At 36.2% G+C, this 23631-nt stretch overlaps 1 protein-coding gene across 3 annotated transcripts; it reads right to left on the reverse strand.

Annotated features, from left to right (window-relative positions):
• Nucleotides 1-13402: 13402 nt before the first annotated feature.
• On the reverse strand, nt 13403-20664 carry LOC131159223 (leucine-rich repeat receptor protein kinase HPCA1). 3 transcript variants are annotated; one of them, XM_058113954.1, is made up of 20 exons: nt 19914-20490; nt 18638-18761; nt 18454-18525; nt 18176-18250; nt 18009-18080; nt 17737-17898; nt 17529-17603; nt 17385-17456; nt 17182-17253; nt 17013-17081; nt 16851-16925; nt 16699-16770; nt 16451-16585; nt 15886-16358; nt 15644-15796; nt 15394-15533; nt 15087-15306; nt 14754-14989; nt 13758-14244; nt 13403-13671 (listed from the first exon to the last, which is right to left on the reverse strand). In XM_058113954.1, the coding sequence occupies exons 1-20, from the start codon at nt 19996-19998 to the stop codon at nt 13664-13666; spliced, it is 2877 nt and encodes a 958-aa protein (XP_057969937.1). In that variant the 5' UTR covers nt 19999-20490; the 3' UTR covers nt 13403-13663. The 3 variants fall into 3 exon arrangements, with proteins under 3 accessions (XP_057969937.1, XP_057969935.1, XP_057969936.1); XM_058113952.1 differs by having other exon boundaries at nt 13403-14244; nt 19914-20664; XM_058113953.1 differs by having other exon boundaries at nt 13403-14244; nt 15644-15790.
• Nucleotides 20665-23631: the final 2967 nt, after the last annotated feature.

Consider the following 23631-nt stretch of genomic DNA (forward strand, 5'->3'; position numbering starts at 1 on the left):
TTGTCATTAATATCCTCTACATAATTTACATTAACAAATCCCACAACTAACGAATTACTTTGTTGCTTGTCGAACATGATGCCATAGTGAGAAGTATCTCTTAAGTATCTGAAAATCCATTTGACGACATCCCAATGTTGTCTACTCAGATGTGATATCCCGTGGAAGAAAGACTTAAAAGGATTAGATGTTACTATCCATATCAACAAGGTACACCTTTCTTTTCGGGAGCCTTCCCATAAGAACTCTACGGTTAAGCGTGCTTAGCTTGAAGTAATCTTGGGATGAGTGACTTTCTGGGAAGCTTTCTCAGGAAGTATGTGAGTAAGGACAAAAACACACTGAAAAGGACATGTGTTGGTCTGTGGGGTCAGTCATTAGTCCAACAAGGTCCGCCCCCCTATTGTTTGGTCCGGGTGGAGGAGGCGAGACGCAGTGCTCCCTGACAGACCCAAGTTAGGGCGTTACACTTTAGATTGACCATAGGACCTCCAAGTAACATGAAAAACCTTTTTTCATAAAATTCCTAACTTATCCAAAGGTTTTAAAATGGTTTTGAAGTTAAAATAAGGCAAAAACTAATTTTTACAAAGGGGTCGGTCGACCGGCTAGCCGACCGGACAGTAGAAATGAACATTTTTCTCTATCCATAACTTATTATCTTAAAAATTGTTCAACATGAAAATTTTGGTATTTTCTCTTAACTTTATGTTGATACCAAGAATGTTTAATTTGGAGTCATATAGAAAACGTTATGGCTAAAATACCGAAAGGTGTCCATAGCAGAAAAATTCCCTTCATGTTTTTTCCGTATTAGTGATAGGCATTTTTCTCAAACCATAAATTCTTATCTTAAAATACGTTCAACATAAAAGTTGTGAGATTTTCTCTTAAATTTCTTTTGATACCAAGAACATTTAATTTAGAGTTTTATAGAAAAAGTTATGGCCAAAAAATCAAAGGGCATCCTCGCAGAAAGCTCCCCAATGATTGAAAAACGGCTAGTTTTCAAATTAAATCATATTTTAATATCCCAAAGGTCATAAAATGGCTAGTTTTGATTTTTGCCTATAAATACAAGACAAAGACACTTGAAAATTTAAGGAGAGACATCTTAAGAATATATCTACACATTCTTTGTTTCTCCCTCATTTTTCATACGCCCTTTGTGTATTAAATTTCATATTTCTCCCACTCTTTCACTTTGAAAATTCTTTTTGGGAGAAAATATTATGGGTTATTGAAGGAAGCTTGCCGCATATATCCACTCGTATATTTATACTTTAAAGGCTTCTTTTTCTTGAGGTAATTTTGAAGAGGCTTGAGCATATATTCAAGTTTATATATATTACTTGAAAGCCTCTACTATTTATGCTTGTTGTTTTCTAAAATCAAATTTCTCCTACTCTTCTTGAAAATATTTTTGGAGAAAAATATTTTGGAGGTTTTATTTAGAATGGCATGAGCTTATATTCATGTTTATATATAATGCTTGATTGCCTTTTTATTTACATCATTGGTTTTCAAATAAGGTTTGAGCACATGTTTAATCTCATATATGTGTTGCTTGAAAACCTTATTGAGTTCGATTTTTTAAGGTCAATCATTTAGAAAGAAAACCCAAGTTCTCTTATTTTTATTTGAAAATATTTTTGGAGAAGAACTTTTTGGGTTATTCAAGAACTTTGAGCATATATTTAATTGATATATATTGGCTTGAAAAGGTTTTTGAAAAAGCCTTAATCATGTATTTAATCATATACATATTTCTTAGAAGGCTTATTGATTATTTTTTAAGGTCATTTAAAAAGAGAAAATCATTTTTCATGCTCTCACGTTTTTATTTAAAAAAATTTTTTTGGAGGAAAAACCATACCCTATTGAGCTTCATGTTTAAATTATATGAGAGTGCATATAGTATTTCAATTTGTACACATCTTCTTTTTGAGAAACATTTACTTGTACGTAAATTTTATTATCTGTTGTATTCCAGGTGTGACCTGAAGAGGGAGACTCACCCTGTCAAGAGTCCCAGATAGACTTAGACCTGGTTAAGAAAGTCTCGGATTGGTTTAGACCCGGTTAGGAGAACTAGGAACACTGTTCTGTAAAGTGTATTGGTTGTGGCTCAGCCCCATAATTTGAGCTGGGGAGTGTCCGCCCTGTAAGGACAGTGTAAGTGGCATCGCTCCGCCCTGTTAAAGTGAGCACTTAGTGAATCCTTGGGTTGTTGGCTTAAGGCAAGGACGTAGGCTGGTTTGGCCGAACCTCGATAGCAAATTCGGTGTTCTTTCTCTTCCCTATACTCTATACATACCAGCACGTGCATGTTTATGTTTAAATTTATTGTGCATGATTTAAATATTCGCATATTCTTAATACTTGTGAAATTGGTGAATGCTTAGAAAGACCCTTAGTTGTATTATACTGATAGTGATTTGAAGTCAACCTAGGAAGAAATTTTTAAATATCCAATTCACCCCCTCTTGGGCATACACCATTTCTATCAAACTCCACTTGCACAACATGCCCATCTCTGCCCTAGTTTTCTAGCTTTTGTTGCTCTTTATCATCTTCTTGAGTACACCTTACCATAGTTTTCTCATCAAAAACTACATGTTTATGTATCACCACCTTGTTTGCCATTGGATCCCACAACTTTAACTCTTTCACACGTTTTTGATACCCCAGAAAAATGCAGCGTCTAGACTTTGCATCAAATTTCAATCTCTCTTCACTAGAAATGTGCACATAAGTTGGACAACCAAATACTCTCAAACTAGAGTAGTCTATTGCATTACCTATACATACCTCCTCTACAAATTTCCCCTCTAGTGATGCCCTAGGTGATTGGTTTACCAAGAAATATGTCATACCATCTGCCTTGACCCAGAAGTTCTTCATTAGCCCTGCATTCAATGTAAGACACTGAACTCTCTCAGCCAGAGTTCGGTTTAACCTTTCCGCCACATCATTTTTGCTGTGGTGTTTGACAAACTATGAAATGTCTCTTTATGCCCTACTGCTCACAAAACTCCATGAACCTCGTATCAACATACTCGGTCCCATTGTCTGACCTGAGGCATTTAATTCTCTTCCTAGTCTGGTTTTCTACCTCAGCTTTCCGTAATTTAAACCTAGCAAATGTCTTTGACTTGTGCCGCATGAAGTACACCAAAACCTTCTGTGAGTAATTGTCGATAAAACTCACAAAATACATATGTCCACCCTGTGATGCTACTCTCATCGGCCCCCAAACATCCGAATAAATATAGTTAAGAATACCTTCCATCTTGTGAGTTGCTGTTTTGAGCTGCACCCTGTTCTGCTTTCCAAGAACACAAAACTTGTATAAATTCAACTTGCATGTTTTCATACCCTTCAAGAGTTTCATCTTATGAAGTTCCTTCATATCATGCTCACCCATATGCCCTAACCGCAAATGTCACAAAACGGTGTCATCAAACTTAGAATCTATGGCTACAACTCCACCTACAACTGTAGTAACCAGCAGTGCATAGATGTTTCTTGCTAACTTCTGCCCTTTCATCAACGTTAGAATTCCTTTACACACCTTCATAATCCCACTTTTGGACTTGTAACTAAATCCATTACAATCTAAAGTGTCTAATGAAATTAAACTCTTCCATAGATCCAATATGTGTCTTACATCACATAAGGTTCTCACAACACCATCAAACATATTAATTCTTATGTTTCATATTCCAATTATTTTACATGAAACATCATTACCCATAAAACGAAATCAAGACTAACCGACATGTAGGTGCTGAACCATTATTTGTTTGGTATCATGTGACAAGAATATGTCGAATCTAGGATCCAAGAGTCCATAAGGCGATCCGACCTCGATGAAATCGAAAGCATATCACCATCACCACTTTCTGAATTTCCTTCTTCAACTACATTCGCTAATTTTGAAGAACCTTCTTTATCTTCAGCATTCCCCTTCTTCCATTTCGATTTTATGTGCCCCTTTTTCCCTCATTTAAAAGACCAGATATCCTTCGTCTTCTTGGATTGCGATCGAGACTTATTGTGATTTGATCCATTCTTGAATTTTCCTCTCCCATGTTCATGGTTACCTTTCACCACAAGCCCTTCACCATAAGCCCTTCATCATGTGAAATTTCATCGCTGACCTTCTTTCTTTGATGAAAGCCCAGCAATGTGCTTGTTACCTCTTCCAAATTCAAGATTTCTTTATCCCATGTTAGAGTTGTAACCAAGTTTTCTTACATGTGAGACGCTGGTAGGGATTTCAATAGCATCAGTGCTTTATCATCTTCCTCAAATTTCACATCAGCCCGCATTAAATCACTTATGATTTGATTGAATACGTTGATGTGTTGGTTCAAAGTTGAACCTTCCACCATCTTAAGCCAATATAACTTTTGCTTAAGATATAGTTTATTCGTAAGACACTTAGACATATATCGACTTTCAAGTTTCTACCAAATAGCCATATGAGAATCTTCTTCCATGATGTGATACAACACATCATCGGCCAAACACAATCTAATAGTAGCTATAGACTTTGTTTCAAATTCCTTCCAATTTGTGTCATTCATGCCCTCTGGTCGAACTCTGTATAAGACCTTCACCATACCTTGTTGTAATAACAAATCTTTCACCCTTCCCTACCATAAACCGAAGTTTCCGGTTCCATCAAACTTGACAACATTGAACTTTGCAGAAAAAGTCCAGAGGCCATTACAACAACGCTCTAATACTAATATTTTGTGAAAATTGAATACATAGCGAAATAACACAATCTTACAACACAGCTCTCAATGGTGAATAATACATAAACAACACAATCATGTAGATTATATGAAAGTAATAACAAAGATACAAAGAATTACGTGGTTTGACAATGCCTACATCTACGGGAGCAATCGATAATGATTTCTTACTATCTTATGTCAAAAACAAGAACAACCATTACAAATACAACATATACAACGAATATATAAAGGTTTCCCGGAGGCTTTCCCTCCAAACCCCAACCAACCTAATGTCCTAATTCAAATTTGAAAATCTACACTAAGTTTCCGAGCCAAACCGTCCACAGTTTGCAGATATATAGTCGACGGTTTAATACTGAAAGAAAAACCTCTCTGAGTTCTGGACCACACCGTTGACGGATATAGGGTAACCATCAACGGTTTCCTCAGCAAACACAACATACTGTTTTTCATTATGTTTTCACTTTGTGCATGTCTTCTACTCACAATATGAGCCACATATCACAACATTAAAATTAAAAAATAATACATATTCAATTATTAGATGTTATACTGTTAAAAGAATTTAAATTTTAAATTTAGTAAGAAATTTAATTTTTATTCATAAGTGATTATGAAATGCCCCTCCCCCAAAGGTTTAAAGAAACTCAAGACAAGATAAAAATAATAAAAGAAAAGCATGGGGGCAAAAAGCGAACAAACCCACAGCCGCAACCTCAAATGCCTAAAGTGGAGCTAGGGCCACCCCTCTTTGCCATTATATATCCTTTGCTAGAGAGAGATTGTAGCATGTTCTAATATTTGGTGGAATTTTCTTTGTTCCCAAAAGAGTTATACATTTAATTATTTGTATTAGCATTTAGGTGACAAATTTAAAGCATGACTAGATTTTTCTTATTCTTTTAATGGCATGTCTTTTCTTTTTATTCTTGACAACAAACATTAGGGTTTATCTATCATGTCCTGTTTTTTTTTTTTTTTTTTGTTATCATTTATTTCTTTTATTCGTATGCATCATAATTTGATTAGAGCATGATTAGGATTTAATTTGTTTTTTTTTTTTTTAGGGTTGAATGGGAGGAGGGGAAGAAGTGCCAACAAAAGAAAAAAATAAGTTATGAATTAACTAAACAACAAAAGTTAGTTTCCACATGGTCATCTACTAAGAAACTCAAAAATATCCTAAGAAGGGTTTTGTAAACAAAAAGCTCGACTAGGTACTTGGATTGCCTTCACTGTACATATCTAAACTTCAAAATTTAGTCCTTAATGTAGACACCTTATTTTGTTCGGGGCTTATATAAAAAAAATTAGGTAACATTTTTATTTTATAAAATGAAAAAATAAAGAAAAAATACAAAAAATTAATTTTTTTAGATTGAAAAAAAAAATAGAAAAAAGGGAACAAATGGAAAAAAAAAAAAAAAAAGGCAAGATTCTTCAATTTCGCCATGCTTGCACCTGTACATATGCACAAAAGAGAGTCAATTATGAAATCAAAAAAGAAAGCTAATTGATATTTTAAATATGATTAAGCAACTTATATTTGTTAATCAATTTGATGAACCAATTAGCATTAAGTTTGATTGATCAATTTAAAATTGATTGACCTATCAAATTTAATCCAAATTGCTTCCCTTAAATCTATAAATAGGGGTTTTCTAAAGGTGAGAGGGACGGCGACAATTGAGATTGAAAGACAGAAAGATGAGAGTCAGAAAGGAATTGTTTTTATTGAAAAACTAAGAGTGAATTGCTGAGAGATTGAGTGGCTATGATCGAAGAAATCAAGGAGGATTGAAGATTAAAGGGTTCGAATTGCAACAGGGGCTTGGGTTTGAAAGGCAAGTGCAATAGAAGGATATTCAAGAGGCTTGGAGTGAAGAATTTGAAAATAGAGGTAAGTATAGTGATTTTGCAAATCTCTAACCAATGTTGAATTTTGAATTTCTATAGTTAGTGTTTAAATACAAATAATTTTCTTAGAATTTAGACCAAATTTGGAATATCCATACCCAATTACCCTGATTCGAGTCAACTTGACCCAAATCTAACCCATCGACTTGAAGACCTGAAACCTAGGTCTATTGACCTTTGACCCTAGCCCACAGCCCATTTGATTAAATCCAAAACCCTATTAGGCCTGAAATAGTTCAACCCAATTCAAAATTTAATTAACCTAAAGCCCAATTAGGCCTAAAATAGTTCAGCCCAATCCAAAATTTAAAGTCCAAGCCCAAATGGGTCTGACTTACTAAACTCCCCCCTATCCATCTAGTACCTTCTCTATCAACTCCATAAACTCTACATCATTCTTCTGGACTGCTTTGATCTTTTCATATAGCGTAGGCTGCATCACCAGGTTGGCAATCAATGCCTAGGAATCACTCTCTACTAACTCCACGCCAGCCTCTCCAAGTCCATCTAGATTGGGCGCTACATTTCTGCTAGTGACAATATTGCTATCATGGACTTTCGGCTCAAAGCATTAGCCACCATATTTGCTTTACCTGGATGGTAGCTAATAGTACAGTCATAATCCTTGATGAGCTCTAACCATCTTCTTTTCTGCATATTCAACTCTTTCTACGTGAAGAAGTACTCTAAACTTTTATGATATGAAAATATTTCACATCTCTCTCCATACAGATAATGCCTCCAAATCTTTAGTGCATGAACCACTACAGCCAATTCTAGATCATGAATGGGATAATTCTTTTCATATTCTTTCAATTGTCTAGAAGCATATGCTATCACTCTGCCTTACTGCTTTAATACACATCTGAGCCCCCCTTGAAGATACGTCACAGTAGATCACATAACGATCACCTCCTAATGGAATAATCAATATTGGTGCAGTGACGAGCCTTTACTTTAATTCTTGGAAGCTCTACTCACAATTTTTGTCCCATTAAAACTTGACATTCTTTCTGGTTAGTCGTGTCAAAGGCCCTGATAATGCTGAGAATCTCTCTACAAACCGTCGGTAATAACTTGCCAGTCCTAAGAAACTCCTGACTTCCTGTATGTTGCTCAGCCTGACCCAATTCACTACTACCTCTATCTTGCTGGGATCCACAGAAATTCCATCCCCTAATATAACATGCCCCAAAACACAATTTTCTCTAATCAGAATTCACATTTGCTAAACTTAGTATACAATTTCTTTTCCCTGAGCATCTGAAGTACTAGCCTTAGGTGCGTCTCATGCTCCTCAAAATTCCTCAAGTAGACCAATATGTCATCAATGAAAACCACAACGAACTAGTCTAAATACTGGTGAAAGATTCTATTCATCAAATCCATAAATATAGTAAGAGCATTTTTCAAAGCAAATGGCATAACTAGAAATTCATAATGCCCATACCTGGTCCTGAAAGCTGTCTTTGAAATATCTTCAGTTTTAACTTTCGCCTGGTGATAACCTAACCCGAGGTTGATCTTGGAATAGATCTTTATACCTTGGAGTTGATCAAATAAATCATCTATATAGGGTAGGGGATATTTGTTCTTAACTGTTATTTTATTTATTTTCCTATAAGCTATGCACATTCTCACAGACCTGTCTTTCTTTTCACAAATTACATTGAAACTCCCCAGGGCGATACACTAGGTTTGATAAACCCTTTATTCAATAAATCCTGCAACTAATCCTTCAACACTTTCAGTTCATTTAAGGCTATTCTGTAGGGCACTTTAGATATTGGTGCTGGGTAGTTTCTCTAAAAACATATGGAAATCCTCTGACTACCAGAATATCAGCTTGTTTCAATTTTTCCTTTTACGTCTACTGGATATATGCAACATACCCCTAGCAACCAATATGTATCAGCCTTTCCTTTAGAAAAACCTACACTAATTATGGCAGGGCACACACACATGATCCTACGAATCTGAATTCCTACTCACTCAGAGGTCTAAAGATTACTTCCCTTTAATAGCAACAATGCTGGCACAATCAGCTGCCCGTAATCCATGCCCCAACATCATGTGGAACCCCTCATAAGCCTAACAACACAAGGTCAGCTACTGATACTTTCTCCTAAATGCCCACTGGATAATAATAAGAAAAAGAAGAAGAAGTACCGTTCTACAACCCATTGTTAATCCAATCGGCATAATTACTAACAACTCTACATCCAACAACTGTGTCTCAATCCCAAATAATTAAACATATTCTCATAATACGAACGAATGAGTGGTACCTGCGTAAAAAAAAAAAAGCTTATATGGTAAAACAATAGGAGTATCTGACACAATGTCTCCGACAGCTTTAGCCTCTCTTGGTGCCAACAGGTAAACCCACACCTGCTCAGTATTTCGCTGCTGAACTCCACGAGGCGCCTAGGTATTACCCCTAAGCTGTTTGGGAATAGATACTATAATATGTTGCGCATCATAAACTCATGCTATATGACCCGGTCTACCACATTGATAGTAGACATTCTTCCTTGCTCGGCATTCTCCCCTATGTCTTTTCCAACATGTCAGGCAAACAGGATGGGTCTGCCCGCCCTGAACCTCACAGCTCCCTATCTCCTACCTCTGACCACCGCTAGGTCCACCTCTCCTCCTTAAACCTTGATTGGGCCCCACCTGAAATCCAAGAGGCATAGGCCTCTTCCTCTGATTCAATTCCATAAACTCCTCCACCCGAGCATCCCGAATAGAAGGGAAAATGTATTGCTCACAGAAATTTTCTTTAAAACGATTCCACGTCAGGGTCACTGATACCATCTTTTGCACCTCAAGTAGCTTCACCGACATCCACCAATGCTTGGCCTCCCCAGTCATCTTAAAAATAGCATACAACACCTTTCGTTCGTCTGCACAATGAAGACTTGCCAATATACCCCCCATCTCTTGGATCCACTCCTTCGCAGTAATTGCATTAGCTGTTCCCGTAAAAGTCGGGGGATTCATACAAGTAAATTGCATGATAGAGCAACCCGGATCAACTGATGGCCAATTCTATCCCCTAAAATTCCTTACATTATTTGCCATGACCCGCTGACCTGCACTACACAGCATTTGTTCAGAGTAACTGCCACCAATGTCGAAAGCCCCTACGTTGCCACTACCTCCAGCATTTATGTTGTTGCAGCCAGGATCCATTCTGAAAAGGAGATAAACACAGTCTGAGGATCCTATTTGCATAACATAAATAACATATTTATTTAATCAAAATTTCATGTTATAAATTAATTTATTGTCCTTATTCTTAATTTAAGATCCAGTTCAGCAATTGAGAAACACAACCCAACAATAATTTACTATGACTTAGGGACCCTATCTTTATAATTTACGTATCTAACCAAAACTCTTAGTATCCCTTCTATCTTGACATCCTTATCTTAATTCAAAATTCAGTCCCACACTTTGGAAAAGACAACCTGGCAATAGTTTACTATGACTTTTTTGAAATCGTCATCCCAGGAAAGACAGAAAAACCATCACGAAAGTCTTGCCTCCGAACTGTAGAATCAAAACCTCAAATCCTTTTTCCTATACTCTGGTATTGTTTCCGCTGCACTCTAGAGTTTACAGAACCTAACAACCTAGGCTCTGATACCAAACTGTAACGACCTACCTAATTTACTATATTTTTTTCCACATAAAGATAATATTAATAATTCTAACATTCAACTACACTTTTCAAAATCATGATCAACCTGAACTCATGGGCACCAGAGATATACTTGTCATACAACTCTGACACCTAAACAATAGAAAACATAAAATCATATACATGCCGTAAAACACTAGAAACCATACCAAAGTTCTACTTAATATGTTATATATATATAGTCATCCACAAAAAGACCAAAAAGTAATCCTAGGGTGTCAATCCAAAAATCCATCTAGCCCTAGCTCTCCCATATACCTTACAGACAGGGTAGTTCAGTCCACTTCTACTGCTGCGGGGTTTTATCCGCCCTCCTACCTGAATTTCCTGAAATGTTTGTAATGCTGGGGTGAGACACCTCTCAGTAAGGGAGACAAATTAATATCAGTGTGAGGTAATATGAGTATTTTTTGTGACATACATATAAACAGTACATAATCCATATTAGGGTTAAACAATTGTATCATAATTGAATAAAACATGATTTAACATAACATAGTTTAATATACTAAATTCCTGTACTGGAAAATTATCATATATAAACATATCATACTTAAATTATTACCCAGGATAGATAGATAGTTAGCTATCATCATGTCTTACCCCCCCCCAACATGATAGGGTTGTGCGGCCCGAAGGTTGGACCTAACAATGGCTGGCCGACCATGCTAAGTCTATATCAATAATAGTGTAAATACGATGGGTCTGTTCCACCTGTGTTAGACTACTAGGGGAACTACAACACTCTCATGAAGCCACATCGACTGCCTTCTCCCACACTCTACATAAGATGTGTGGTAGCACTAACATAAACGTAAACGTGAACATATAGTTATGATACCGTACTTCGTGAAACTAAACTAAGCTATCCAGGTTGTGATAACATATATTACATTTCATGATATTGAACATACCAGTTTCATATATCAAGTAAAACATAACATGATAATATTTTCTTGAAACTTGACATGACATGCATAATTACGACATTTTATGTCATTGTATCATAAGGTAAAAATCATAATACCGGCACCGACATAACACGACGTACTTGTACATGAAAATCTTGCTCTTGTAAACATAATATTCTTAAAATCATAGTTCTTGTATTATTTTTATGGTTTTCTTGAAAACTGCTAAAACAAGTTTATCTTGGAAGAATTATAATATTTCAAAATAACATAATTTTCATGGAAATATTATACTCATGCCTCAAAAATGTACATAGCCTTATAAACACATAATTAATTCTAAAATCATATTTTCATATAAAATGTGTTAAAATTATTACCCTGTTCAACAGCAGTATTCTCAAACATAGTTCTATGTTATATATATTTTCTTGAAAATAAATGTTGTATAATAATAAATAATCTCATGGAAAAACTAACTTAATTTATCCCCTTACCTGACTTATTAAGAAGCCTACAAAATACTCCAAACTTACACTCGTGTGTTCCCAAGCTCAACACCCTGAAATTCCATTTTCCCCAACAAAACTTCAGCATTATTCTACCTAAAGTATTTTCCTCAATCCAGAAATACTAAATACCCTATAAAACTCAAAATAGCCAACTTACCCAGATTTTGGGATGGTGCCCAAGTTGGCCTAACCAACGAACTGCTCCAGCAGATTTGAAGAGAATCTTCCCAGAAGTAGTGTGGCGGCTTCCGATCGTCAAACCGGCGAAGGATGAAGCCAGAAACTTAGAGAGAAGGAGGGGGAGACGTTTTAGAGAGAGAGAGAGGCATCCATGCAAAATTCTCGCTGAAAAACCTGGCCTCAACTTATTTATAATGTGCGGATTCGTTGACGAGACACATCACCTCGTCAACGAGTCCATAAAGGGAGTTCATTGACGAACACTTACTCCTCGTCGACGAGTTTCAGGCCCTGAAAACAACCCTCTAAGTAAATTCTCGTCGACGATACATACGTCCATGTCGACGAGCCCAAGAGGTTGATTCGTTGACGAGCACTCTGCACTCGTCGACAAGACCTTACTGAAACCCCTTTTTGAAAAATCTTTTTCTCTCTTTTATTTTATTATTTAATTACTATAATTCTTCGGGTCTCTACAGAAAGAGTTGTGGCTTATGGGGTTGGTCAAAGAGTTGGGTGTCTAGTAAGGTGGAGTTTGGCTACAGTGTGATAGTCATAGTGTCATCTACTTGGCAAAGAATTAGGTGTACCATGTAAGGATGAAGCACATTAATGTGGGGTATCACAAGATTAGGGAACTGATTGCTTCAGGGGATCTTCTTTTTGAGAAGGTTCATATATATGACAATGCGGCTGATATGCTGATGAAGCCGGTCACAACAGACAAGTTCAAGCATTGCTTGGACTTGATCAACGTCTCCCAGTGCAAGATGGGAGATGAGCCCAAATCTACTATCCCCGGTGGAGCAACGGTTATGTTTTCAGATTTCCTAAGTGGTGAATATTCGTCAAGGTGGAGATTGTTGGGGATGTGGCTCATATTTTGAGCAAAAGTGCATGCATCGGGGAAAGCTACGTGAAGTGAGGAGCAAGAGCATGAAAGGAGTCTGTAGGTAGGGGGATAACCGTGACGGTTTGGGCTCTAACCATCGACGGTTTCATTCGGCACAAGTTACGTATTTTCAAATTAGGGCCAGTAGATTGGGCTAATAGGAGGGATTTCCTCTAGGAATTGTGATAGGGATTTTTAGATAGGATCTAAGGTTCCTGTATGTTTAGGGTTCACATATAATCAATGTTTTGTCACCCTATTATAAGCTTTGACATTGTTCATAGTGAAAATGAAGTTGTTGCTCCTGTGGACGTAAGCAAATTGACGAACTACGTAAATCTTGTGTCTTTTGGTTGGATTTTCATTCTTCTCATTACTGAGTGTTTGCTTCTTGAGTATATTTCATCATCCAATGATTGCATTAGTGTTTGTTGATTCGTTCGTGTGTGATTGTGTGCTTCCGTTGCTTATCTGAGACGAACATCAACAAAAAATTTCTTAGAGCCCTTACATGGTCAATGTACTTTTTCAAGCAAGTAGAGTTGATGGAGTATACAAATGGTTGAGGGTTTCTCTCTCTCTCTTTCTCTATCTCTCTCTCTTAGATAAAAATACATTCATCAAAATCTATCATTTTCTTGATTAGAATACAAAAAATGAGCTCAAGCTTAACGGAAATGAAATATTTGGGCTTTACTTGTGACTTCCCCACATTTGATAGGCTAACTCTGTCAACACAAGAAACTTGCATGCTGTACGTAAAATTGGAACAATTACAGTCCTGAGGAAAAAGGGAAAAAAAATTAAGGAAAGATCTATCATATATGTGCTACTTGGGTTCAACTTTTGTTGAGATTGCGTACCCACCACTGTAGTCAAATGCATCACTATCATTAGTATCTTTTCTTGGCAGCTGAGCTTCATTAATGTAAGGGTGTTTAGCAGCACCCTTTGTAGCTCCAAAGTCTGTGGCAGATGAAGCTGCAGATGTTGAGTTTGTGTTCAGCCCATCATTCTGCAAAATGGTTTCTATAGCTTTGACCACTTCACTCATTGTTGGACGGTCCGAGGCCGATTCTTCAACACACTGCATTGCCAACTCGAGAAATCTCCGAAACCCTGCAAGATTAGTACTACTTGTGTTCTTAATGAGTGGATCCATGATCTCTGCCAGCCCATAATACTGCTCTTGTTCATTCTTATCCATCACCATCCTCACCTCACGGACTATGTACTTTCCCTTCTCAATTGGTTGTTTAGCTGTCACAAGTTCAAGCATGACCACTCCAAAACTGTACACATCACTCTTCTCTGTTAGCTGCTGTGTCATGTAATATTCAGGATCCAGATAACCCTGCAACCAGATAACATATGTACAATTAAGTTGATGCAGGTGTCAATAGCTAGAAAGAGGTTCTGCAAACACAAACAACTGCAAAAAGGAAAGGAAGTACATCTACATTACTGCTTATTCAAGCAAGGTTTGCTCTTGGCAGTAGAGATGTGGGAAAATTTGATTGAATACTCAAAAAAATTCATGACAGCATATAAAGACAATACAAATGGAATTAAATTGCAGGCTATCTTGGTGTTTTGGTTGGTCTTTGTGCATGGAAATCTGTAAACTGTTCCAAGCAGCAAAATCTATGTGTGGGATGTTGAAAAATAAGGATGAATTGCAAAGAATTTGGTCAATATTTTTTAGCTATTAATTATTTTCATATTTAATTTCTCAAGTGCCCTACAATTTTTCCTCATGTATATTATGATTAGAGGCATAACAAGCAAGTGTTCAAGGTAAGAGGAATGCATCATATAGAAGATCTATACAGAATGATATTTCTTGAAAGTAGTAAAGCTCACCAAGGTGCCTTTTACTTGAGTTGAAACATGACCTTTTGAACTGTCAGATACCAGCTTGGACAAGCCAAAATCTGCAACCTTTGCTGTTAGATTTTCATCCAACAGAATATTGGTTGACTTGACATCTCTGTGAATTATCGGAGGATTAGCAAGCTCGTGAAGGTAGGCTAATCCTCTAGCCGAGCCTAGAGCAATACGGAGTCTCCTCTTCCAATCCAGATAAATGCCAGATCTCCCTAAAGCCCATATTATGCAGAACAATATCTTATTATGTTTATTAGAATGTTGGAAAGATGCAGTTTTTTATTTGTGAAATGGAAAGTAAAAAACTACCTGACAAGCTCTCCCTAAGTGTTCCATTAGGCATAAATTCATAGACTAGCATCTGTTCTCCTTGCTCAAAACAAAAACCCACTAGGCCAACCAGGTTTTTGTGGTGAACGCGCGAGAGCAACTCAATTTCAGTCTTGAACTCAAGCCCACCCTGCATTGATCCTTGCTGAGCTCTTTTGATTGCCAAAACTTGCCCATCAGAAAGCATTCCTTTATAAACCTGAAGAATTCAGGAAAAAAATCAGACAGTTCGTCTCTTAAAGAAGCAAGGTTTCATACATGTAGATCAAGAACCTGGAGAATTCACCTTGCCAAACCCTCCAAACCCAACCTCATTGCTTTCAGAGAAGTTATTAGTGCACTTCTTCAGTTCATCATAAGAGAACCATCTTGCACCCTTTAATTGTGGTGCACCACCACTATCATTGCCACTTGGAGCCCATGATGCTAAAACAAGGAAAGAAAAAATCAGTTAAGCAACATGTTCATAACATAGCAAAGCCCGCATCATAACATTTCCAATTAAAAGTGAGAAAAATGGTTTCAATTTAGATTACCAAATGGTTTACTTAATTCAATGGCTCTCTCTGCCCGTTTCTTCTGCTGAATGGCATATATTCCCACTCCAAGGAGCACAACAAGAAGTATGACACAGCCAATCGCTATCCCAATGATGACGCCAGTGCTAATTGAAGTTCCTCCGCCTGTTGCTGAAAGATTTTTGGAAATTTATGGTCCATCATTTCAAAGATGTAAATGAAATGGAATTTACAAGGTTAAAAAATGTGATTTGCCTTACCTGGGAAAGCATAAGGGGATGCTATGAAATAGTAGGGTCCAAATTGTGGAGGAGGCTTATAAGTTTGATTACCAAGGTCAAATCCAATCCTCTGAATCTCCGTTCGATTAAAGAATTTACCAGTGGATGGAAAAAGTTCTAAGTGCACTTGAAGATAGTCATCATTATTGAACACAGGGTTCTGAAGAGAAACTGAACCAGGGGTAAGGCCCAATTTAACCCACAGGCTCATTTCCAGTGAATGGAACATATTAACATTGGACAACTCTCTGAAGAATGGTGCCCTGAAATACAATGTCCCTTCATATGGATAAGCACATTCACAGCTCTGGGGGCTAAGATTCTGATCGGTGGGGCATGATTTGCTTCCACAATTGGCAAGGCTGGTAGAATAAGGCTTTTTAGTTTGCTGCTGAAGCTGGCAGAAATCAGTACCTAAGAGAGGACTAGTACATACTGGATTTCCGAGAAGTCTGAAATGAAAAATAACAGTGAAGAATTGTGTTCAGTGGACAATATACATTGACATTCATACAGAAGGTTAAGCTTCATGCATTTGTCTCACACTAATGTATTTTTGTATCCAGAACTAAGTGTTACTGATGAAATTTGATTGTTTTCCAGGTCTACAAGCTGCAACTGCTGGCTTATACTGTCACCCATGTTCAACGTGTCATTGAATGCATTGTTCCTCAGTTTCCTGCCAAAAATTCCCAAGAACTGAATTGCAAATTTTTCACTGTTTCTCCCTCTCCAGATTGATATTTACTAAAAAGTATTTCAGGGTCCCATACAGTGCATGCTGGAACTTACACTTGCTGTAACTGTGGAAAGCTGAAGAGTTTCTGGGGCAGAGGCCCTTGAAGTGATCCATATTCTATAACCCTGGCAGCAAACAAGATGTTCCACATCAGAATAATTCTTAGTTCAGGTTTGCATTTTTTTGTAACTCAGTGAAAACTTACAGGGTGGTGAGAGACTGTAAGGTTGAGAACCAAACAGGGGCTTGTGATTTGTCAAACGAGTTGTTGCTAAGGTCCCTATGAGTAAAAGCATAAAACAATTAAGTATCAGAAAGGAAGATAAAATTGTATAAAAGCAAACAACTCTCACTCTTATCTTCTTACAAATAATTGAGGGCATCCATTCCTATTAGGTCTGGTAATGGGCCTATCAAGTTATTGTATGCTAAATTCCTGCAAGAGAAGATCAAAGGACAAGGGAAGAAGTTTTAGCCGTCAGGGCAACCACCAAATAGTCAGATCTATTATTACCAGCTTAAAAAGGAATACCCACAATTCATTGATGGTTGTGAGATTGTTGAGGTTTGATGGGACTTTCCCTGTCAAAGAATTTCGATCAAGTCGACTGTTGCAAACAGGGACAGCATCCATGCAGCCATAGTCAATATTATAAGGGAAATATCATAAATATTTGAAGATATATATGAAGTTAATGTCTTGAAGTTTGAAGAAGTAAAGAAGGTGAAGCCTACTCACACGACCTCAAGAGTCTGAACGAGTCCTAATGTGGATGGGATACTCCCAGTTAAATTATTGCCATCAAACAGCCTGTTGTCAAAGATCCACAACAATCAGAAGAGGGCAATTAAATACAATAACTGATAGTGAGTGTCAACTTACACATGTATCAACACCATCTCAGAGCTGAAAAGTTTGGGGGGAATGGTGCCTGATAGCTTGTTCTTGTTGAAATGACTGCAAGTTCACAAAAAATCAACCCATTGTTTGGGCAATGATAAGAACCATAAGATTTTGGTGCCTCAAAAACTAAATTGAAAAAATTAACTCTTGAGATAGGTTTGGAAACAGAAATGGGTGGGGAACTCACAAATGTTTTACATTTAGGAGGCGGTCCAAGCCTGGTGCTGTGGATGTTGAAACCGGGATTGATCCTGTCAGCTGATTATCTGCCAGGTCCAGCCAGTAAATTTTGGAGAGATTACCCAAAGAAGGAGGTATTCCACCAGTTAGGTTGTTTGAGTTCAGGGCCCTGAGAAGGGGTACAAAATCAAAGAAAGTAAAATTATCACTCCCCTATTGATGTATGACATTCAATGAATGAAGAATTGAAGATAATTATTTTTTTTTTGTAGTGCTCACAAGAAAGATAGTTCTGCAAGATTGCCCAGTTCATTTGGAATGTTACCACTGAAGCTACAGCCTGCTAGAATTCTGTAAGGTGACAGAAACCACATGTCAGAAAAAAGTTGCCTGTTCAATGTAGAATGGATGTGAGAAATGCAGCTAAAACAGCCTATTGATCTTACAGGATGTTCAGATTTTGTAGATCGCCTAACCGTGGTGAAATTGAACCAGTGAGACCACGGTTGGATGACAAGTCCCTACAATAAAATGCCAGTGAAAGTGAAACTTCGGCTAAATGAACTAAGCAACCAATGTCTTGACATCAAGTAATGTTACATATCAGGGGCAAAATAACTATTGCTGGCATCAACCAATTGAATTATATTCATGCTGCTGCATCTATTGGTCACATGCTGCGAAGTGCAAATTCACATTTGGAAAAAGGAAAAGGAAAACTCACAAGGATCTCAGTTCAGTGAGGCCTCCAATATCACCACCTAGTCTCCCTTGAAGGCCCATTGTTGATAATCTTCTGAAGAACATCACTTTTATATTATGAGTGGCTTGGAAGAGAGGTAGAGTGTAATGAACAACGATAAGGCTCGCTAACAAACAGGAAAAGAAAATGCGACGACTGTACTCACAATGTAGTCACCCTGGAACCGCTGCAGATGACTCCATCCCAGGGTGCTCCGCAAGGATCATCTGAGTTATCCCAGCTTGGTGGTGTGTGTTGCCATTGGTCCTTCAAAGACCGGAGAGCCGCAGCTGCATGGACATTGGAAATGCTGGCATAAACTTACTGTCCAGTGTTGAGTTCCCATCGAAGGACACTTTTTTTTTTCTCTCGCCTTCTAGTAATGTGTGGGAATGTGGTCTAGTTAAGGATAATTTTTTCAAACCATATATTTGTTCAAACCGATGTTTTCCATTAAAAGAAAAACCCTATCCTCTGCCTCAATCCAATTCCAAAATCACATCTTACTGAAATGATTTTTCTACAGACACGAGTTGGGATTTTGATGGGCTTGACGTGATTTTAAGTTCGTAGAAAATGGTCACAAGGCAGACATGAAGATGGGCAAAATAGGATGTCATGTGGGAAGAATCAAGTTCAATGAAGTGACTTTTTTTTTTTGCTTTTCTGTTTTTTTCCAGTTCCCCACCAAAAAGAGGCATGCCTTGCCTTAACTAGTTTATGGTTTAGAACGGTGCCTGCAACCTAACAAGCAAATGGTTCTGGTGCCCTCTGCCATACAATGTGTTGGGAATCAAGGACTGTCATTTAGAAAAAACTCGAGCACTGTTTTTTTATTTTATTCAAATTTCAGAAAACAATAATTCAGATTCTAAACTTACTCAGTCTCACCGAATTGAAAAAATTCCTCTTGTTCGTTGAAATTCATCAAATTTAAGATCTACCATTGCATTAAATTTAATAACATTCCTATAATAGCTTTCACAGTTATACACAGGACACAAAAGATCAGAAATCATCTGATTTGACTTTTTTAAAGTAAATTTTACAATTTCAAAAGTAAAAATCACATGATTTTAAACTAGCTTTTCTAAAATTCAAATTCAGATTCAGTGTTTGTTTTTCCTTTTGGAAAAAATAAAGAGCTTTAAAAAGTCAAATCCAACCACACATGCCAAGTTCTAAAAATTATCTCAAAAGAGGTTTTCCAATTTTCAAGTATGAAGATGAGAATATATGCATAATTGCACAAGATAAAAAAGCCCAACAAATCCTTTGACTTGCTCCTTTGAGGAAATCATCATTTCAGCACTGATCACCAAGCAAAATGCAAGAAAAACCAGCTAAAATCAACTCTCATAGAGCAAAGCAGGAAGAAAGCTAGCTAGCTCAAAGAGTGGAAAGGGCGCATGTGTATGTATATATATATATATATATCTTACCGTCGCGAGGATCGGTGACCAAAGACATAGCCTGAAATCCTCTACAGAGCAGCATAAGGAGAAGCAGCAGCCCGGCAGCTGCCATGGGTGGCGGAAGACGGCCGGCTGAGGGTGAAAGTCAACTGTATTGACACACCTGGGTAGCTAGCTCCTCACACAGACACACAAAAAATCCACTGTGCAGCTAAAAGCGGTAGCAGAATTTGAGCTAGCTAGCAAGCCTCCAACTCTGCCAAAAGGTACCAGCAAAAAGAGCCAAAAAGTGGGTGTTTGATCTATACTGGCCTGCTTTTCTTTTGCTTTGTTTTGCTTCTTGTAACTGAAACTTTTGAGTTTGGCTTGGCTTGGAAGGCAATCAAAGCAGAAGGCATCAACACCTCCACCTCCCACAGCTCCCACTGGCTAGTGCACGCCCAATGCCATCATGCCCCTCTTGCACAAAGCATTGGATTTTGATTTCTGGTACTGTTTGCTGGCTGCGGCCCAAAGTCTGCATCTGGTTTATGATGGATTGGACGTTTTACCATTTCCTCCGCAACCCCACCATGACCAAATGCCACACACAAAATCACAGACCATACTTATGACTCATTATTAAATTTTAAAGGGCAATCAAAGACCCAGCAATGCATCCTTTGAACAGGCCAATTCATGATATTACTTAATTAGTTCATGTGTAACCAGCCGAAGGAATTCATAGTTTCATCATATTATGTTCACATGACATGATGTGGTGCTTAATTGATTGATTAATTATCAGATTAAGCAATCCATGATATGGATATGTTTGTTCGGTCTCACGCTTGAACAGTTGGTGACAACGGGACCCATGAATGCACCCAACCACAACCCCCCCCCCCCCCCACCCCCTCGCCCAAGCCCCTTGAATAATTACTAAAAATTGTGAATATAATAAAATTAATCACTCTATTTCTACACGCTTGTATTATTTTATTTCTGTTTTATTATAGCACTTGTCATCCACGACATGATTTGTTAAATGAGAAATTTTACAAAATTTGGATTATTAAGATTAAAGCATCGAGCAATTATCTATAATAGTATTTATTAATTAAGTATTTGTTTGGAACTTGCAAAATTTTTAAAAAAATAAAGAAAAATATAAAGAAATTCACTTTTTCATGTTAAGAATCACGAAAATAAGAAAGAAAACAAAAAAATATGCCAAATTAATCAATAAAAATATGATTTACGTATCTTTTACATTTGATTTTTCTTAACTCTTAACTATATTAAAATAAATTTCATTTTTAGCAGTATTTGGTATTAACGTGAAAAATATAATTAAAATTAAATTTTATTTTTATTTTATTTTCTTTTTATTTTTTCAAACTAAAATCCTTGATCCAAACGAGCCCTAAAGAAAAGTGGTTTTCAATTTATGCGGTGGTCGTTATTCCCAAATTTTCCTTCTTTTCTCCACTAATTTAAGAATAGGTAAAAAGATAAAAAATAGAGTTGGCACTTTAAGCATGCAATAAGAGAAAACCGAAACCTTATAAATTGCCTTTTTAAAAAATAAATCAATAATTACTAATAATTTAATGTTATAAATTCATAATTATACAACACACGTACCAAAAAATAAGAGTAAAGTTCGGAAAAATTTTTTGAATCTTCTAAATATGATACTATATTTCTTGATGAGATTAAAATTTTATTAAGAAAATCATCCTTTACTTAAATATATATATATATATATATGTATATATATTATCTTGAACACCATTTCATCACCATTATTATTATTTTTTAATTATAAAATAAAAAAAAATATAATGATATTCAAAAAAAATAAAGAGGGTTTGTCTAGATTTACCCTAAAAAAAATATCTATATGTTGCACTTTAAATTTAGAAGCTGACAAGAGAGTTTAAATGCCCTATGGTGTGCCTAGTGGCAAGTTCGGTAGGGTGGGGTACCCTTGTACAGGGCTCCTAATTGTGGACCTGTAGCCAGTTGTCAGCGCTGCTTGGTCAACATATATATGCGACCTTTTTTTTTCGCCTCGAAGGCGTGGTTAAGTGGTAAACCAAGACGTAGTCTATGCGTGTGGCTAATTCAAAATCAAGACGAGACCAACATTTAAAAAAACAAAATGAAAGTCTCCCCAAATGACGTCAATTTGATCTAATCAAGATGTAACGAAAATAAAGCTCTGGATTTGAAATTTCAAAATTAGAAGTTGTCAATAAAAATTATTAAAAATTGAATTGTTAAATTTTTGAAATTTAAATCAACTAAATTCTTGAATACATGAAACATGATCAGAATTTTTTAAAAAAATACAAAAAATAAAATAAATTAATATTATAATAAATTAAAACTAATTATTACACTTTAAGGCCACTTTTGTTGTCCTACAAGGATAATTTTATTTTATATGAATGCCAAAAAATGGTGAAGATTTTTTTTGGACAATTTTAATTAATTTTTCAAAATTATTTGAAATTTTAAGAATTTTATTTCAAAAAATAAAATCGGTGCTAAACTTAAAATACTTAAGTATTTAAATTTTCTTTAAAGGATAAGTCTACCATTCCAAGAGTTATACTGCATGTGGATATATCTTTGATGAAATTGATTGCAATAGATACCAAATATATCTTTGATGTCAAATACATTTTCAAAAATATTTTGGATCAAAGCTAGAATTGTGTTTGATGTAATATTGATGTCAACAATTAATGTGGTCAAGATTTTAATTTTTGAATTGACGTTAGAGAGAGTCCTCTCCTCAAGCTTCATTTTCTTTTTGAAATTGCAAGAAAGGTGGAGCTGTTGTTGAGCTGTAAATGATCCAAAATTAAATTTTGATTGACTTTACAATTGAATTTGATGCTGAGAATGAAAATTCATGTGAATCGGGTCTCAAATTGTATATCATCAATATCTTGACATCGAAAAAGGTCCTCTCGGAATTATTCCAATTCAAAAATTAAGATTCAAACCACGAGATCAACACATGAGAAAACTCATTTTAATTTTTGTTGACAACTACATAAAATATTTAGAAATTTTGTAATGCCTTATTTACATTTTACTTTTGTTTACCAGATAATGTATGTAAGCTTTTACTGCAAGCAAGGATAATTATGGAGTAAGATAAAATTTTGTCATTGAAGTCAAAAGCTAATCTATTGAAAAGGGAAAATTTTGACATTACACTTGCAAAACAGAATCTCATACAAGTGAAAATTGTTGGGTTATTCTGCATCGATTATGGAAGGAGTTGGTGGTTAATTATTAAGTGTAAGAAAAAATCTCATCCTTTGAGCTAACTTTTGGAGTTGAGAAAATGCTAGATCACCTAATACTAATATCAGAGTTGGTTATCAGGAGGTTTTGGATTCTAGTCTTGTCGCTCGCATTTATTTTGTGGTATTTAAATATTTATTATGTTTTTATCTCTTCACATGCTATATCGAGCTATACGTCAGGAGGAGTGTTAAAACTTGAAATACATTATTGGCTCATTTCCTAACAGCTTAACATTTTAGATAAAGTGGTAATCTAACAAAAACGGAGTAACATTTTTTGTAATTAATATAAAAATATTTTTGAACGTAATGAAGGACTCATTGACAACGTCAAATCAAATAATATAATTTAATATTATTCTTTATTATCTTTTCATTTGAATTATGGATTAGTAACTTAATTTGATAGTAGCTAGCAAATGCTTTAAACGCGTCGA

This window comes from Malania oleifera, chromosome 7, assembly GCF_029873635.1.
Source record: "Malania oleifera isolate guangnan ecotype guangnan chromosome 7, ASM2987363v1, whole genome shotgun sequence".
Lineage (NCBI taxonomy): Eukaryota > Viridiplantae > Streptophyta > Magnoliopsida > Santalales > Ximeniaceae > Malania > Malania oleifera.

What these genes read in the sequence shown, in the direction of transcription:
- LOC131159223 (XM_058113952.1), bottom strand. Translation starts at nt 19,998, where the DNA reads ATGGCAGCTGCCGGGCTGCTGCTTCTCCTTATGCTGCTCTGTAGAGGA. An exon ending in ATCCCCTTATGCTTTCCCAG is followed by an intron (nt 15,797 to 15,885) that starts GTAAGGCAAATC and finishes AAAATCTTTCAG; the next exon opens with CAACAGGCGGAGGAACTTCA. An exon ending in ACTTAGGGAGAGCTTGTCAG is followed by an intron (nt 14,990 to 15,086) that starts GTAGTTTTTTAC and finishes TATGGGCTTTAG; the next exon opens with GGAGATCTGGCATTTATCTG.